The following is a 19194-nucleotide window of genomic DNA, read 5'->3' as shown; positions in this document are numbered from 1 at the left end:
CAAATTCACACTATTGTCATAAACTGGAAACCCAATGCTGATTAAAAAAAAAATAAAAAAATTTAGGGGCACCTGGGTGGCTCAGTCAAACATAAAACTCTTAAAAAAAAAAAAAAAAAACTCTTGATTTTGGCTCAGGTCATGATCTCCCAGCGCATGAGTCTGAGCTCTACATTGGGCTCTGTGCTGACAGCACAGAGCCTGCTTAGGATTCTCTGTCTCCCTCTCTCTCTGCGCCTCCCCTGCTCGCTTGCTGTCTTTCGAGAATAAATAAATATACATTAAAAAAAGATATGAATCACAAGTGAGATTGAAAATATGAAACATTAAGAGACATGAAGGATAGAATGGGAAAAAAACCAACATGTCATGTATTAAGAGTTCCAAAATACAAATAGATAAAATGAAGAAAAGCCATTATTCATGAAAATTCTCTAGAAAAAAACACGAATCCTCAAATTTAGGAAGTACCACCACCCATACATAGGTTATGGTGAAACTACAAAACCCCAAAGTCAAAGAAAGAATCTTAAAAGCAACCATAGAAACAGATTACCCATAAAGTTAAGCAATTACAACTATTAACAGCAATAACTTCAACAATAAGAACAGAACAGTATCTTCAAAATATTAAGAGAAAATTATTGTCAACTAGAAACCTGCATCCAGCTAAACTACATTCAAGAGCAAGGTCAATATGAGGAAATTTCTAAACAAAAACAGAGTTTACCACTCAAAAACCCTCAATGAAAGAACTACTAAAGGATACACTTCAGAAACAGAAACAAAAAACAGAGTGATATACAAGACATACATGTGAGCCAACCATTTAGTAAATATCAGTAAGTCTAAGAACTGTGAAGAAATATAATCTTCCTGTTCTCCAATATTCAGTGCCTCTGCCTACAAGGGGATTATATGCACTTATCCTGTGAAACTAAAGAATGAGATGATAACACAAGCACGGCCATATGATTTCCCTTGATCAATGAAATACAAATGGAAGGGACTTGTCACGTGGGAGCAGAAACTTAAGAGCATCAAAGTTCAATACTATACAAACAAATTTGAGGAAGGGAATGGTAAGAAATAAGCCAAAATCCAGATTACTTATCTGTCATATTAAGTAACTTGGCCTTTACCCAGAAAAGAATGAAAAACTGTACAAAGATTTTGAAAGGAAAATCAAATGGTCATATTTTAACTGTACATAAAATATTCCAGAAGTTGTGGAAGGTATTTGAAAGAGACTAGAGAAGCAGGAATACCAGCAAGTAAATTATTCCAACTATACAGGAAAATAATTGAGTATCTCAACTAGCATAGTATACTGAAGATGTAGAAGAGAGAAAGGAGTACAGAAATATTCAGTATTCCAAATGATATTCCAACACCAATATTCAAATTAATGACCCCGAATTATCACATAAAAGACCAAATCACCATCAGTATACTGTTAAATATCACAAAAAAGTTCAAATTTACGAGTTGAAGAATTTTTAAATAATCTCTACATACAACACTGAGCTCAAACCTACAACCCCAAGATCAAGAGTCACATGTTACTCCGGGTGCCTGGGTGGATCAGTGGGTTAAGTGTCCAACTGCAGCTCAGGTCATGATCTCGCAGTCTGTGGGGTCGAGCCCCATGTCAGGCTCTATGCTGACAGCTCAGAGCCTGAAGTCTGCTTCAGATTATGTGTCTCCCTCTGTCTCTAACCCTTCCCCACTCATGCTCTGTCTCTCTCTCAAAAATAAAAAAACATAAAAAAACATTTTTTTCTTAACAAGAGTCACATGCTCTTCCAACTGAACCACCAGGTTCCTCCAAACTGAGTTCTATCAAAAAAAAATCTAAATAGAAATGTACTGGCAGGGGCGCCTAGGTGGCTCAGTCAGTTGAGCGACCGACTTCGGCTCAGGTCATGATCTCACAGTTTGTGAGTTCAAGCCCCACATCGGGCTCTGTGCTGACAGCTCAGAGCCTGGAGCCGCTTCTGATTCTGTGTCTCCCTCTCTCTCTGCCCCTCCCCCACTCATGCTCTCTCTCTGTCTCAGAAATAAACATTAAAAAAATTAAAAAAAAAAAAAAAAAAAGAAATGTACTGGCAAAGTCATAAAGGACATTAAAAATTTATCCACATGCATCCCTCCACCACCTCATTCTACACAGGTTGGTAATACAGCCAGAAACTAAGTACCACACTGTATTTCATATATATTGCCATTAGATTGTCCTAGATGCTTTAGACGGGTAAGAGGGAAGAAGATAAAGAATTCCAAGTAAAAGATGTATGAGAGACATCATCATCTCTAATAATATAATCAATGTAGTCAACATATAAATGTCACAAAGATGATAAACTTTACATTTTATTAGAGATCAACAGTCAGGAACAAGAGTGGAGTATACAAGTATCAGAAAATAAATTTAATAAACTGAAGGACAGAAGTACAGCAAAAAAATGGGAGTACCTAGAGGCTAAAGAACTGACACTTTAAACTCCATGAAGGTAAAGTCCATACCTCTCTTGCTCACTGTTTTATTGCCAGCACCATGTAATAGCACACCATTTCTGCTCCACAAATATTCATTGAACGAGTAAATGGATTGATCCCAATGAAAATAAATACATGTTTAATAAAAGGGAATAATGTCATGTTATTAAAGCATAAAAGGAGTCGTCAATATAGCAACATGTAAAATGTTCCACTCTAAAATCTTATTCATAGACAGGGCACACCTGAGTGACTCGGCTGGTTAAGAGTCCACCTCTTGATTTTGGCTCAGGTCATGATCTCACGGTTGTGAGACTGAGCCCCACATCAGGATCATCACAAAACACAGAGCCTGTTTGGTATTCTCTCTCCCTCCCTCTCTCTCTCTCTCTCTCTCTCTCTGCCCCTCCCCCTCAAAAAAAAAAACTTTAAAAAATAAAATACAATCTTATTTACAGTTGATCTTTGACTTCTTAAATAAACATATTCTTTGAAAAGTTAAATGCTAAACCCCAGTTAAAATATACACCCTAAGGGGCGCCTGGGTGGCGCAGTCGGTTAAGCGTCCGACTTCAGCCAGGTCACGATCTCACGGTCTGTGAGTTCGAGCCCCGCGTCAGGCTCTGGGCTGATGGCTCAGAGCCTGGAGCCTGTTTCCGATTCTGTGTCTCCCTCTCTCTCTGTCCCTCCCCCGTTCATGCTCTGTCTCTCTCTGTCCCAAAAAAAAAAATAAAATAAACGTTGAAAAAAAAAAAAATAAATAAAATATACACCCTAATTTTTTGGAAGAAAAAATAATCTTGTCCCATAAATTTGAGTATATGGTACTTTATTTGGTAAATCTATCATGGAAACAAATCAACTTCAAGGAAAGGTCATCTGAACAAATGAAACTATGACTACATCCTGACAAACAACTAAAGACAACAAATGGTATTAACTTCTGCAACTGATTAACAAAAGCATCATCTTTTCCTATTAATGCGCTCACTGAGATCAGTATAAAGTCACAAAAAAAGATTACTAAAACCCCACACTTTCCTGGGGCACCTAGCTGGCTTGGTTGATAGAGCATGTGACTCTTGACTTCAAGGTCATGAGTTCAAGCCCCACATTGGAGGTAAGTTTACTTCAAAATAAATAAAAATTTTTTAATGAAAATTTTTTAAAAATTCAGTTTCTAGGGGCGCCTGGGTGGCGCAGTCGGTTAAGCGTCCGACTTCAGCCAGGTCACGATCTCGCGGTCTGTGAGTTCGAGCCCCGCGTCAGGCTCTGGGCTGATGGCTCGGAGCCTGGAGCCTGTTTCCGATTCTGTGTCTCCCTCTCTCTCTGCCCCTCCCCCGTTCGTGCTCTGTCTCTCTCTGTCCCAAAAATAAATAAAAAACGTTGAAAAAAAAAATTTAAAAAAAATAAAAAATAAAAAAAAATAAAAATTCAGTTTCTTATACAATCAATAAACAAGTTCATTTCAATACTGAAAATTAAGCCAACTAAATATTAACCATGAAAGTAAAGAAGCAAACTACAATATCTTGTATAAAGATTATGTAATTAATTCCATCCAATTTAAGAATCACATTCAAAAAATAAAAAATAAAAATCACATTCATTAAAACCTTTCTCTTCCTCATACGTATTTTAGGTTATGGGGGGGGGGGGGGGGCCTACCTTCCATAACGCAAATCTTGACTATTAGGCAAGTTGTAAACAATCTAGATACTTTCCAAGTTACTATTCAATTACAAGACTGAAAGATGCCTCAAACCACTTTTTCACATTTCAGGTTTTTTGTAATTATAAACCATATACGGTTTAGTGGTTAACAGCTCAGGTTATGGATTCCCTGAGCTTCAATCTCAACAATATAAACTGCTCAGTGACTTAACCAAGCTACTTGTCTTCTGTATCTCAGTTTCATCATTTATAAAGTGAATATTATAACAGTACAATCTGTTCTACTATAACTTATATCTTTGCCTTGAATTACCTCCTACAGAATTGTTAAAGAGTAGAATAATATAGAAATAGTGTGCAAGTGATGCTGGTTGATACGTAATTGTTTCCAACAGAATAAAAAAGAAATCCTTGGCAATATATGAAGACCTTATGAAAAACCTAAAAATTTGCAGAACTGCTTTCCTTTAACACAAATAGTGCCTGGCTTAATGATTCCTAGAATTAGTATGCTTTTTCCACGACATTAAGTATCTGACAATCTGTAAGTACAAATGAAGAAAGTACAAAGACATTTCCTTCTGTACTAAAACAATGAATTAAGGAAAGCTACACATTGGATCAGACATTTAGTACTGATAAAAATGTTGTCTATCAGAAGCTAAAGAAACCAAGCCTACATCTCAAAGAAGGAAGCATAAACTCTAGGGTTAGTTAGTTCCACAAAGTGAATGTGATGCTAACATGAAAATATCAGTAGAGATTTAACCTTGCTAGTATTTTCATCAGGATTATTATTGATTTTGTTAGTATTCCAGTTACAAGGTCCCACAGGTTTTGAATGGCCCACCCCAATCCTATCTTTCCCCATAAATCCTGTTATTTTTAGTACACTTTTGCAGAACACAAGACATTTTGGCAGAAACACCTAACACCTATCTGTGAGAACTCTAAGAATTAACTTGGATCAATACATACATCAAACAGGACCTGGCATACTTAATAAGTCTTAGATATTGCTATTATCTATTATAACTCAAAATATTTTTTTTTTATTTTAGAGAGAGAGTAAGAGAGCATGAACAGGGGAGAGTGGGAGAGGGGGGGAGAGAGAGAGAAAATCTTAAGTAGGCTCTGTGCTAAGCCACCAAAACACCTCAAAATAACAAATTAATTTTAACTCAAAAGCATACCAGTTATCAATATATGTGTCCCCTACCTCAAGGGTCATAAATCAACTTACCATTAAAGAAAATAAAAACTTAACCCCCAAAAACCTTAGAAAATAAAGAACCATTAAATCTACCAAATGTTTTAGGAAACTAACAAAATCACCCACTCACACTTCTGGTCATGGGCACTGCCTTACCCATCCAATGACAACTACAGTAAAGAAAATTATTCTGAAATGCTTTGGATTTTGTGTCTGCTGGATGTCTATTAATTTCACAGCAATTTGATCTAGGAAAATTAGTTGGTGAGGGGTACCTGGGTGGCTCAGTCAACTGACTCTTGATCTCAGCTAAGGTCATCATCCCAGAGTCCTGGGATCAAGCCCCACGTCAGGCTCTGTGCTCTCTCCCTCTCCCTCTGCCCCTCCCTTGCACTCACGTATGTGCGCACACACACACAGTCTCTCAAATAAAAACTAATTTAAAAAAAAAAAAATGCGTTGGTAATAATGTTAATAATCATTTTACAATACCTTTATATAATTTTCTTTAATAATATTTTCTCCATTTTAGATACCAGTGAGCCTCTTTATATCAGTTCCTACTTTGTTTTTAGAAAAGATTTGTTGACACTCATTTGAAACTGATTATCATATTACTATCAAGACTATTTTTTCTTAATTTCATGTATTAACAAAATCAACACTTTTTTTAAATGCTTTGTGTTAAAATGTTTTTATATACATATACAGTTATAAGCTCTGAGATATAATAACAATTTTTTGTCAAGATATTGAAGCCCCAAGATCATAAAAACTGGATTCAACTAGATACTATACATAGGATTTAAGATAATATATTTGTACTACTTTATGAGAAACATATTTTCACTAGAAACAACAAAATTCAAACACTTCATTGAGTCCCATTTAAAATTCCCATAGCTTTAAAAGATTTACTATAGCTTATAAATAAAAATACCACACCAATCAAGTTATTATTCATTAACAAAGATCTTGTTAGGCAAGATCTCTTTCAGTTCCCAAGAAAGAGATTTATTTCTAACAAAACGTAATTGAGACCTCATCAGTTCTTCATCTTTCTCTAAGGATATATACTAAAAAAAACCCAGCCCTTCATTTCTAAAACTGCAGTTTTTATAGAACATAAATCACTAAAAGACTGATGAGATAAGTCTGGTCAAAAAATGTCTGGGAATGGGGCGCCTGGGTGGCTCAGTCGGCTAAGCATCCAACTTCAGCTCAGATCACGATCTCGCAGTTCGTGGGTTCGAGCCCCGCGTCGGGCTCTGTGCTGACAGCTCAGAACCTGGAGCCTGTTTCAGATTCTGTGTCTCCCTCTCTCTCTGACCCTCCCCTGATCATGCTCTATCTCTCTCTTTCTCAAAAATAAATAAACGTTAAAAAAAAAAAATTTTTTTTAATGTCTGGGAAATAAATGTAAACACCCAGGTGCAATAGAAATAACAGAAATTGGGGTACCTGGGGGGCTCAGTGAGTTAAGCATCCAACTTCAACTCAGACCATGAATGATCTCGTGGCTCGTGAGCTCAAGACCTGTGTCTGACTCTGGGCTGACACCTCAGAGCCTGGAGCCTGCTTCAGATTCTGTGTCTCCCTCTCTCTCTCCCCTGCTGCTTATGCTCTGTCTTGTCTCTCTTGCTCAAAAATAAATAAACATTAAAAAAAAAGGAAGAAATAACAAAACTTAGAGCATGACCATCAGATAGTTACATAACCTTAGAAGTCATCTGGTATCCAACTTCCTACCCAAAGTAGGACTCTGCTCTATAAAATCCCCAATATGCAGTCCTCCACAATCTCCAGCATCAAGAAATTTGGTACTTCACATAGCACATTTCAGGCACATATATTACTCTTGGACAAATCCAATTAAATCTTTGAAGAATCAGAAAAGATACCAAAAACACACAAAAAATGTTAAAAATCTAAAACTGGGAGTGTTTTATGATATTAGTTTAGCAAATTAGAAAGAATTCATGTACTCTCAACAGCTTGTTTTTGTTTTTGTTTTTTTTTACTTTGTATACCGTCCCAACAGCTTTTAAGCCAAAGACTCACTAGAAAGACTCACTATAAACAAGTTGGTTTCTGAGTATATATCCCATTCCATGAAATAATATCAGAGGAAAAAAAAAAAAACTACTTTAAGAGCAGGTTGTAAGAGACTATTCTGAAAATAAGTTAACAAAATTGTTCCTTAGGGGTAAAACAGATATTAAGGTAATTCAAAACTGTATAATGAAAAACACAAGCCACCTGATAAGAATCTTCATAAGAAATGTCAGAAAATAGTAAAAGAAATATGGCATTAAGGTCTTAACAACATTATCTTCTGCAGAAATGAATAAAACTAGGCTAACTTTTCTGCCCATGGACACCTCAAGGAAGCATCGTTAAATCTCACCTCCCACTGCCATCATGTCTAAGTCAGAGTCTCCCAAAGATTCTGAACAGGTGAGGAAGCTTTTCATCAGAGGTTTGAGCTTTGAAAACAGACAATGTGAGTCTGATTAGCCATTCTGAGCAATGGGGAACACTCACGGACTGTGTGGTAATGAGATCCAAACACCAAGCACTCCAGAAGCTTCAAGTTTCTCACATATGCCACTGTGGAAGAGGTGGATGCAGCCATGAATGCAAGGCCACACAGGATGGATGGAAGAGTTTTGGAACCAATGAGGGCTGTCTTGAGAGAAGATTCTCAAAGACCTGGTCCCCACTTAACTGTGAAAAAGATTTTTGTTGGTGGCATTAAAGACACTGAAGAACATCATCTAAGAGATTATTTTGAACAGTATGGGAAAATGGAAGTGATTGATATCATGAATGACCAAGGCAGTGACAAAAAGAGGCTTTGTTTTTGTAACCTTTGATGACCATGACTCTAGACAAGATTGTCATTCAGAAATACCATACTGTGAATGGCCACAACTGTGAAGTAAAGAGAGCTCTATCTAAGCAAAAGATGGCTAGTGCTTCATCCAGCCAAAGAGGTAGAAGCAGTTCTGGAAACTTTGGTGGTGGTCATGGAAGTGGTTTTGGTGGGAATGACAACTTTGGTCGTGGAGGAAACTTCAGTGGGCAAGACAGCTTTGGTGGCAGTCGAGGTAGTGGTGGATATGGTGGCATCAGAGATGGTTATAACAGATTTGGTAATGATGGAAGCAACTTCGGAGGTGGTGGAAACTATAATGATTTTGGCAGTTACAAAAATCAATCTTCAAATTTGGGACCCATGAAAGGAGGAAATTTGGGGGGCAGAAGCTTCACCCCTATGGTGGTGAAGGCCAATACTTTGCCAAATCATGAAACCAAGGTGGTTATGGCAGTTCCAGGAGCAGCAGTAGCTATGGCAGTGGCAGAAGGTTTTAATTACTATCAGGAAACAAAGCTTAGCAGGAGAGGAGAGCCAGAGAAGTGACAGGGTAGCTACAGGTTACAATAGATTTGTGAACTCAGCCAAGCACAATGGTGGCAGGGCCTAACTGCTACAAAGAAGACATGTTTTAGACAATACTCATGTGTATGGGCAAAAAACCCAAGGACTGTATTTGTGATTAACTGTGTAACAGGTTATTTTAGTTCCTGTTCTGTGGAAAGTGTAAAGCATTCCAACAAAGGGTTTTAATGTAGATTTTTTTTTTTTTGCACCCATGCTGTTGATTGTTAAATGTAACAGTCTGATCATGATGCTGAATAAAAGTGTCTTTAAAAAAAAAAAAAAAAAAAAACCTAGGCTAACTAATGATTGTAATTTAGCAAATGATAAGATTAGGACATTTCCATTTAATATAATAAACACCTTTGAAGTACCAAGCACTGTAAAAAGTTCTAGACGTAAAAGGATAAATGAAACAATTTATTATCTAAGTAAGCATTATAAAATAGAAATCAATTCTGGACTTTTTTCTTTCAGATACACAAAAACTATTAAAAATATTTTTTTTTTTTTAATGTTTTTTATTTATTTTTGGGACAGACAGAGACAGAGCATGAACGGGGGAGGGGCAGAGAGAGAGGGAGACAGAATCGGAAACAGGCTCCAGGCTCCGAGCCATCAGCCCAGAGCCTGACGCGGGGCTCGAACTCACAGACCGCGAGATCGTGACCTGGCTGAAGTCGGCCGCTTAACCGACTGCGCCACCCAGGCGCCCCTATTAAAAATATTTTAAAGAACATGTGTATGAAAAGATACTTTACAATATAAAAAATATACTAGATTAGTTTAGCTAGGTCAGGATGAGAAAGAAAACCCTTTCTTTCTCTTTTAATTCACAAACAAAAAAAAAAATTCTTATTTTCGGTTTCCTAAATGTTTTCTCAGTTTAAAGTGAACCAACTTAGGGGCGCCTGGGTGGCTCAGTCGGTTAAGTGGCTGACTTCGGCTCAGGTCATGATCTCGCGGTTGGTGAGTTCAAGCCCCGCGTCGGGCTCTGTGCTGACCTCTCAGAGCCTGGAGCCTGTTTCAGATTCTGTGTCTCCCTCTCTCTGACCCTCCCCCGTTCATACTCTGTCTCTCTCTGTCTCAAAAATAAATAAACATTAAAAAAAAAAAAATTAAAAAAATAAATAAATAAAATGAACCAACTTAAATGGAAACAAGGGGCCTAAATGATGAATTCTATTACCACCAAGAAACTACAAAGTTTTTAAAATTCATCAATTCATCCACATTTCTTTTATTTATCAACATCAATAAACAATAACAATATCTACTCATGATCTACATAAATGTTCATATACTTTGAGCCATTTATTCCACTTCTGGAAATTTCAATACACAAAGCTGCCTAAGGAAGCATTTCAATAGCAAAAAAAAAAAAATTTTTTTTTCATCATTTCCTCTTATACTGAAAACTACAAAACATTGATTAAAGAAATTAAGGAAGACCTAAACAAATGGAAAGTCCAAATGCATGCAATGGAAAACTCAATATTCCCTAAAGTTATCTACAGCTTCAACACCTCCCCATCAAAATCCCAGCTTGCTTTTTCACAAAAAGTGACAAGCTGATCCTACAATTAACACAGAAATGCAACAAATCTAAAATAGCCCAAAAAATCTTGAAAAAAAAGAACAAAGTAAGAGGACATATATCCCTATTTCAAAACTTATTACAAAGCCTCAGTAATCAAGACAGTGTGGCCGTGGTGAAGAATAGACATACAGATCAAAGGAAAAAAGTCCAGATAAATCCTTAACACTTACAGTCAACTGATTTTTGACAAAGATGTAAAGGTATAATTCAATGGGAAAGAATACCCATTTCAACAAAGAGCAGTGAAATCCACATACAAAATGATGAATTTAGAATGGGTGATGGGCATTGAGGAGAGCACTTGTTGGGATGAGCACTGGGTGTTGTATGTAAACCAATATGATGATAAATTATATTTAAAAGAAAAAAGAAAAAGAAAAGATGAATTTAACCCCTATCTTATCATTTTCTCACATCACACAAAAATCAACTCAAAATGGATCATAGGCCTAAATGCAAGAGCCAGAACTACGAAACATCTTGAACACAGGATGTAAATGTTCTAAAATTAGACTGTGGTAATGCCTGCACAGCTCTGTAAACTTAATGAAAATCACTAAATTATATACTTATATTAAGTGAATTTTATGGTATATAAATTACACCTCAACAAAGGTGTTTAAAAACAAGTCATCTCTAAAATATCACGACTATTAAATAAATTCCAAAAGAACTACATAGCATATTTCAGAGCCAATAAGGCTAGTAATAGCTACATACAAAAAAAAAAAAAATTTTACAAGGTTGGAGTATGATAACTTATCTAAAATTACAAATATTAAAATAATAGCAAATACTTATAACAATACTCAATGTGCCACACATTATTTTAAGTGATTTATAAGTTTTTATTCATTTAATCCTTGCTACAGTGTAGTTTCCCCATTCTACAGAGGAAAAACTGGCACAAATAGGTTAAAAAAACTTGCTCAAGATCACAACAGGGTGTTGGGTTAATGAATGATTTTTTTTCTCCTTTCACAAATATCTTTATATTACTACCATTATGCATTTGAAAAGAGTAGTGAACATCATTGGCTGCCTATCCACTATCCAATTATCCTTTCAATTTCTTACCCGGATTTGTGTGTATCCACCTCTCCCCATACAGCCCATGTACTTCAGAGAAAATTAACCCCATCCTTAGGTACAGTACTTGGTCCTGGTTTGCTTAAGCCAATCAGCCATTTCAATGACCACAGTCACTGGTTCAGTAGTCCAGTCAGGACTCTTGTTTGGAATGTCAGGACAGTGAGGCTCTCTCCTAAGAGATGTGAACAAAATATGTATGGCCCAACCATCACTGGCAGCCATCCTACAACCATGGGAGGAATAACAACAGACTGAAGAAAGCAGAAAAGAAACGGAAAGAAACTGGTATTTAATATTACTGTGTTACTATAATCTTGCCCTACCTTTGGACTTGGAGATAAATGAGCCTTGCAAATCCTTTTTATTGTGTTTCAAACAGGTTCAAGTTTTCTATCACTCATAACATGATGGAGGGCACATTAACAAGTACGTTACATGAGTATCTTTCTAATAAAGGTTCATATAAAGGCTTGTAAAATACCTACAATTTTATATGTCTCACACAGCAGTTTGTAATCTTTTAACTGGAAATTTTAAAATGTGGTTTTGGGGCACCTGGGTGGCGCAGTCGGTTAAGCGTCCGACTTCAGCCAGGTCACGATCTCGCGGTCCGTGAGTTCGAGCCCCGCATCAGGCTCTGGGCCGATGGCTCGGAGCCTGGAGCCTGTTTCCGATTCTGTGTCTCCCTCTCTCTCTGCCCCTCCCCCGTTCATGCTCTGTCTCTCTCTGTCCCAAAAATAAATAAAAAACGTTGAAAAAAAAAAAATTTTAAATGTGGTTTTTTAAAATCTAGATTTCCAATTCTTCCTGAAAAATCAAAAGGTATGACACCATTGGGCCCATGTTACTGCAGTGTAACAACCAAGTAGAACAGAAGCTGCCCCTTTAAGTCTACAAGAACACTCTCTAAACACAAGTCAATAGTAATGGAGCCTCTGTGTGAGGTGCTCAGCTCCTATAGGCATTAAAAGTTTGCACCATTAATATTTAGCAGGACCTATATCAAATGACATGTAATGAGTCATGAAAAATGTATTCTACCTTTTAAACTTTAACATTTTAATTAAAATCATATACTTTTTTAAACAAATTTCATGAAAACATATATTTGTCACCAGCTCATGGGAAACACTATTCTTGAACTGAATACCTTTAAATACCCGATGGAAGCCTTAAACTCAGCAGCAAGTTCTTGGAAACATGCCAATACATTAATTACTCTGGGTCCAAACGTCTGACAATTTTTTTTTAGCACACAGATGAAAACAAAATGAAATGGTTTTAGTTGCAACAAGAAAAATGTAAAAGTTGACTACAAGTTTGAAATACCTGAATACACAAGTGTACTATTAATCAAAACTTACCTATAAAACAGATTTGCAAAAGAAATTACAAGAACAGTGGTAAATTTCAAAGGAATTTACAGGAGAGTAAGCTCAAGCTACATTAGCAAAGTTAGGAAGCAGTACTTTGTAAAGACCTCTGGATGTATGGCTCTACCACTAATTTGGACAACTCTAGGGGAAGGGAAGTTAATTTTTTTTTAATTTTTTTAATGTTTATTTTTATTTTTGACAGAGAGAGAGAGAGAGAGCATGAGCAGGGGAGGAGCAGTGAGAGAGGGAGACACAGAATCCAAAGCAGGCCCCAGCTCTGAGCTGCCAGCACAGAGCTGGACACGGGGCTCGAACTCACAGACTGCAAGATCATGACCTGAGCCGAAGTTGGACACTCAACCGACTGACCCACCCAGATGCCTGGGGAAGTTGTTTAATTTTAACAGCACAATTATTATAGTTTAAAGTAGCTTAACATAGGGGCGCCTGGGTGGCTCAGTCGGTTGAGCGTCCGACTTCGGCTCAGGTCACGATCTCACGGTCTGTGACTCCGTGAGTTCGAGCCCCGCGGCGGGCTCTGGGCTGATGGCTCAGAGCCTGGAGCCTGCTTCCGATTCTGTGTCTCCCTCTCTCTCTGCCCCTCCCCCGTTCATGCTTTGTCTCTCTCTGTCTCAAAAATAAATAAACATTAAAAAAAATTTTTTAAAAATAATAAAGTAGCTTAACATATAATCAGTAAAAAAGAATCAAAAGTACATAATCTATTTTAACAAAATGCCTGGAAAAATAGGAAAAAGTTATCACAGCTATAAATAAGTTTAAACTTAACTAATGAAAAATCCAGTGAAGATAGGTTAAAGGAGGTACACACATAAGGATTCAGTGACACTGTTAATAAAGTGGTTTTTTTTTTTTAGTTTATTTATTTTGAGAGAGAGCATACACATGCACAAGAGGGGGAGGTGCAGAGAGAAAGGGAGAAAGAATCCCAAGCAGGATCCACACTCAGTGCAGAGCCTGACACACTGACGAGGGGCTTGGGGCTTGATCTCATGACCCAGAGATCATGACCTGAGCCAAAATCAAGAGTGGGCCACTTAACTGACTGAGCCACCCAAGTGCCCCTATACTGGTTAAGGTACATAGATGGCTCACAGAGCTTATATCATTATAATATTTCATTACTTATACATATTATATATTCTTCTGTCTGTATTCTTTTTTTCACAATTTTATAAATCTTAACCCAACATAGTGACTATAAAAAAAGTTAATGATAGACTTTCCCCATCCACATGCCAAGTAAAAAAAGTGAATGACCAGAAAAATGTTTTTGCTTTTAAGCAATTTTTTTTTTTTTTACTATTTAATGCAGTTATATGAAAGCTATTTGAAAGTTAAAGAGGAATAAATGAATTCTACTGATGGAGATTTCATCATTAATATTTATTTAGCAGGACCAATGATTTTTGTGTCCTTATACTGGGGGAAGTTATGCCTCAGCTATACCTACCTGCTCAGAGAAGCAAACAATTCTACATTAACTCAAGAGACAGATGTATTCCTGGAAAGGTTACCATTATACACAAATTGTAGGCAATCTATTTAACATTTCAGTCTCGATCTCATCCATAAAATGAGATCTATATTAAATAGTTGTTCAAAGAAATATTTAAAAACTTATGTAAAGCACTTGGCCCATTGCCTGGCACACGGTAAACAGCATAACTTGTAAAATCACAACTTTTAATGTAATTTCCTTCTCTGAGCAAAATTAAGATTAAGGCTGATAACTATCAAGAAATATTTAGGTGCTATAGTATTAATGACATTGAGATGGACTAGCTTACCAGATACCTAAAGTGTCAGTTCTCAAGATTTTCTAAAGCCTGGCAAACAACCTACATATCCATGAAGAAACATGAAAAGTATTGTAAGGGAGAATGGAAAAGGGAGGAACTAATCTAATCCTCTGCTCTACAGGAGAAGAGAATGACAGTAGAGAGGAGGTATAACTCAACAGATTTTCCCTCTCTTTTTACCAGACACCTATTACTCTGCAAACAAGTAGCTGTGCGTGATTTAACCAATAATCCTAAAATCTCTACCAGACCCACAATTTTAGGCAGCATATAAGCAAACCATCACTACAGAATTTGGATATTCCTTACTAAAATGCAGGTGACTTATGGTAGGTTATCCACCTCCACACAGGGCATTCAAAACAACAAAGGAGTTCGGGTCACCTTGGTGGCTCAGATGGTTAAGCGGCTGACTTTGGCTCAGGTCATGATCTCAGAGTTAGTGAGTTCAAGCCCCACATGGGGCTCTGTGCTGACAGCTCAGGGCCTGGAGCCTGCGTCAGATTCCGTGTCTCCCTGTCTCTCTGCCTCTCCCCCACTCACACTCTGTCTCTCTCTCTCTCTCTCTCTCAAAAATAAATAAACATTAAAAATTTTTTTTAAAAAAATAAAGAACAAAGAAGTTTGAATCCTCCTTCTGCCAGAGGAATGTTGTTTTTCATACACAAACAACTAATTACGGGCTCTATCACTACCACAGATTTCTGTTTATCATCCTAGGTACACGAGGTTTAGAAAAAAAATAAAATCTTGGAGCGCCTGAGTGGCTCAGTCACTTAAGCATCGACTTCAGCTCAGGTCATGATCTCACAGCTCATGAGTTCCAGCCCCGTGTCCAGCTCTCTACTAAAAGCTCAGAGCCTGGAGTCTGCTTCACATTCTGTCTAGGTCTCTCTCTGCTCCTCGCCTGTTTGCACGCTGTCTCTATCTCTCAAATGTAACTACACACTAAAAAAAATTTTTTTAACAACAACAAAAAAAATCTTTAAAAAAGGTTTTTGAGAAGCGCCTGGGTGGCTCAGTCAGTTAAGTGTCCGACTTCGGCTCAGGTCATGATCTCACGGTTTGTGGGTTGGAGCCCCGCCATTAGGATCTCTGTCGGTGCAAAGCCACTTCAGATCCTCAGTCCCCCACTCTCTCTACCCCGCCTCTCCTCCAGTGCACATGCGCTGTCTCTCAAAAAATAACTGAACTTTAAAAAAAAAAAAAAAAAGGTTTCAAGTTTACTTTGAGGCAAAGGAATAAACCAATTTACCATATATCTCCTTAAGACTTACAAACTTTTGGGGCGCCTGGGTGGCGCAGTCGGTTAAGCGTCCGACTTCAGCCAGGTCACGATCTCGCGGTCCGTGAGTTCGAGCCCCGCGTCAGGCTCTGGGCTGATGGCTCGGAGCCTGGAGCCTGTTTCCGATTCTGTGTCTCCCTCTCTCTCTGCCCCTCCCCCGTTCATGCTCTGTCTCTCTCTGTCCCAAAAATAAATTAAAAATGTTGAAAAAAAATTTTAAAAAAAAAAAAAAAAAAAAAAGACTTACAAACTTTTAAAGACCATAAACACAAGATCCCCAAAGTTTTGATAATTGTTGAAGCTGCATAAGGAATACCAGAGCAACTATCCTATTTGTATATTTGAAGATTTCCATAATATTTAGTTGTTTTTTTTTTTAATGTGGGTGGTTACAGTCAGTTGGTTAGGCATGTGACTTTGGCTCATCTCACAGTTCATGGGTTCAAGCCCCACATTGGGCTATGTGCTGATAGCTCAGTCTGGAGCTTGCTTTGGATTCTGTGTCTCTCCCTCTCTTCCCTGACTGTGCTCTCTCAAAAATAAATAAACTTAAAAAAATGTGTACATGTGTATTTATATGTAAGCTTCCAACACAACAAACTGGTAAAGAAATACCCTAGTGTTCAAAGTTTTTATACTCCAAAAGTAAGTGATTTCATCTAGTTCCTTTCTCATTCTAGAAGTTGTACTGCAAGTGACCAGACTATTGGTAAAGGTCTAGTGAAGGAAATAATTAACCGACCTGGAATAAAACAAGCCTAACCTTGAAAACACAAAGGCAAAAGGGAAGGGCGCTGAACGGTTATTACGGCTATTTTGTATTCATATTTGTTCCCATCTGTTATCTTCTAACACAGGTAGAAGAGGTGGAAGTAGTGTTAAGGCCAAATTTACTTTTCATTCTTTAAGTAGATGGGCAACAGAAGTTGGAGTAAAGAAATTTTAAAAATCCCCATTAGAAATAACCATTTCTAAGAACGGAACAGAGAAAAAGTATTGCATATACACCTTTCAAAAGTAACATTCATAGTTCTTAGAACCAGCAACTTCCAATGACCAAATATGCTTTGCTGCTACACATGCATTTACAAAAGAAATAAAGATTATGCTGCATCGGCCACAATCCTTTTTCAAACTGCCATTCAATTTTCACAAGATGTAACCGTGAATACATTCCAAAACTTAATTTTTGTTAGCTATGTCTAAAAATAAAATTGGTCAAGATATAAAATACTAACTTTGCAGCAAATTAATCTTTCACCAACTCTGTGAACAAAACTTTCACGTTCAAAACTTACAGCAAAACATAACCTAGGCAGACTCAAAAGGGTAAGTAGTATGTAGGGCACTTACATCATTTCTCAAGACCCAAAGAAAGTCACAAAAATTTATTTAAAATGTTAAAGAGAAATGCAGACCCAAAAAAATGTTTACATAATAAAAGTCCTCCACTGGAACCCCCACAAAATACTTCCAAGCAACAATTATTTCCTTAGCACAATAGTCATCTGTTCACTTTCACAAAACCTGGAGCACCTAAATCTACATAACTCCCCTTAAACTGAAAAATACAAAAAAAATCTTTCATTTAGGTCAGTAGGATTTTGTGTTTCTATCCATGGAAAAAGCCATCATCTGTATGAGGCAAGCACATGGCTCCAGCTTTAACGTCTAGTTCCCCAACCCAGTGAAAAGAATATATGCTTATAAAATAAATATTTACTTACCAGATTAAAGACAGTTTCTACAATATCCCTATTGGATACTTCTCCAACTTCAACCAACCCCGTCAACACGGCAAATTTCATTCTGATGCCCCTGATGGGGAGCCCTGGTTTCAGGGACAATGCACCCTCTTCAGCAGAGGTTTCTTCTTTCCCTCCACCTCCCCCGTCATCACCTGTTGGTGGCGGGGAAGGGACATTGTCTTCACTAGCCATTGCTAGTTCGCGAGAAAGGACAACTCGGAGTCACTATGGGACAGCAAATGCTGCACTAGCAATAAGCACACACACGCAACACAAAACGAAAAAGGTCACTCTTCCAAGTTGTGGAGAAACCCCAAAAGCAGTTGATGGGTAAAGTCCTTGGCGTCACCCTCCTCCTCTTGGAGAATATTTGTCCAATCTCTCTGCCCGAGGCTGACAACAACGCCAAACCCTATTGGAAGATTAGATAAATGTTAAATACGCTAGGTTTTGTTTGGGGGGGGGGGGGGGGGGGGGAGAGGAGAATAGTTATTGCCAGTGAAATAAGTTACTAAAGGGACCCCACTACCCGACACCCGCTACCCCCCTGGCTCGAAGATACAGATTCTGAGTGAAGGCGGGTTCAAGAGGCCCCTGAACAGGTTCACTCCTCCCCCACACTCTCGCAGGTTCAGGCGCAGAGCTACCTCTCCTCACAGGTGCACGGAAAGAGAAACTGTCGCTGGAAAATGAAGGGTCCGAGGAAAGGGGGTGGGGGTCCCCAAGCTACCACAGAAGTAGAAAGTTCCTCCTCACCCAGATACTCCGGACTCGTCCTCACCCCCCGCCAGGGAGCCGCGAGACGGAGGTGGCGGCGGAGATCCAGGGCAGGAAAAGGCGGGGGAAAGGGGCGGTGATTATTCTCAACGCTCGGCCCAGGGGGAGGAGTGGAGCACTCAGGCACCTGAGGTTCGACGGCGAGAGGAGGGGAGGTGTGTATTGTGGCTAGAAGGGAGGGGAGGCCGGGCGGCGAAGGCGGGGAAAGGAGGGAGAAGAGAGAGGTCAGTGCACCTGGTCGCAGCCTCCAAGTTTCCCTATTCCGCTCCCCGGGAGCCCGCGGCTGCACAGAACTCCATGCTTCCTGGCCCGCCCGACCCCTGCGCTCAGCCTTTGCAAAAACAGCCCCTGCTGGCGATATGGACGCCGCAGCTGAGGCTGCTGGTGGTGGTGAGGTTGCTACTGCCACAGCTTGCCCCGCCACGGCTCGCGTGAACGTCCCTATACCCACTGAAACTACTTCTCGCCGCCATGACAGCGCCGAGGGCTGCCGGGCGCGGCGTGCGCGTGCGCGAGCGCGCGGGACGGTGGGGCGGGAGGGCGCGAAGGCGGAGGCAACCGTGCGGCAGCGTGGGGCCGCGAGAGGGCGGGGGTGCTGGGCGAGGGCTTGCTGACAGGACTACGTGTGAGGGTGGGCACCCTAGCGGGCGCGTTGCTCAGACAAC

General features: G+C 38.9%; 1 protein-coding gene and 1 pseudogene across 6 annotated transcripts in view; one reads left to right on the top strand and one right to left on the bottom strand.

Moving 5' to 3' along the window:
• LRBA (LPS responsive beige-like anchor protein) overlaps nt 1-18977 on the bottom strand; it is a 780253-nt gene extending 761276 nt beyond the window's left edge. For 5 of the 6 annotated variants that reach the window (XM_058721178.1, XM_058721180.1, XM_058721181.1 and 2 more), the window contains exons 1-2: nt 18509-18977; nt 17732-18164 (exon numbers count right to left, since the gene is read on the bottom strand). In XM_058721178.1, coding sequence (XP_058577161.1) covers nt 17732-17944 — 213 coding nt within the window. In that variant the 5' untranslated portion in view covers nt 17945-18164; nt 18509-18977. The remainder of the gene's footprint in view (nt 1-17731; nt 18165-18508) is intronic. The other variant, XM_058721179.1, reaches the window with a different exon arrangement.
• LOC131506997 (heterogeneous nuclear ribonucleoprotein A1-like) lies at nt 7808-9105 on the top strand (annotated as a pseudogene).
• Nucleotides 18978-19194: the final 217 nt, after the last annotated feature.

Source organism: Neofelis nebulosa, chromosome 3 (genome assembly GCF_028018385.1).
Source record: "Neofelis nebulosa isolate mNeoNeb1 chromosome 3, mNeoNeb1.pri, whole genome shotgun sequence".
Lineage (NCBI taxonomy): Eukaryota > Metazoa > Chordata > Mammalia > Carnivora > Felidae > Neofelis > Neofelis nebulosa.
Note: the sequence above shows the minus strand (reverse complement) of the source record. Positions and strands in the feature narration are given on the sequence as shown.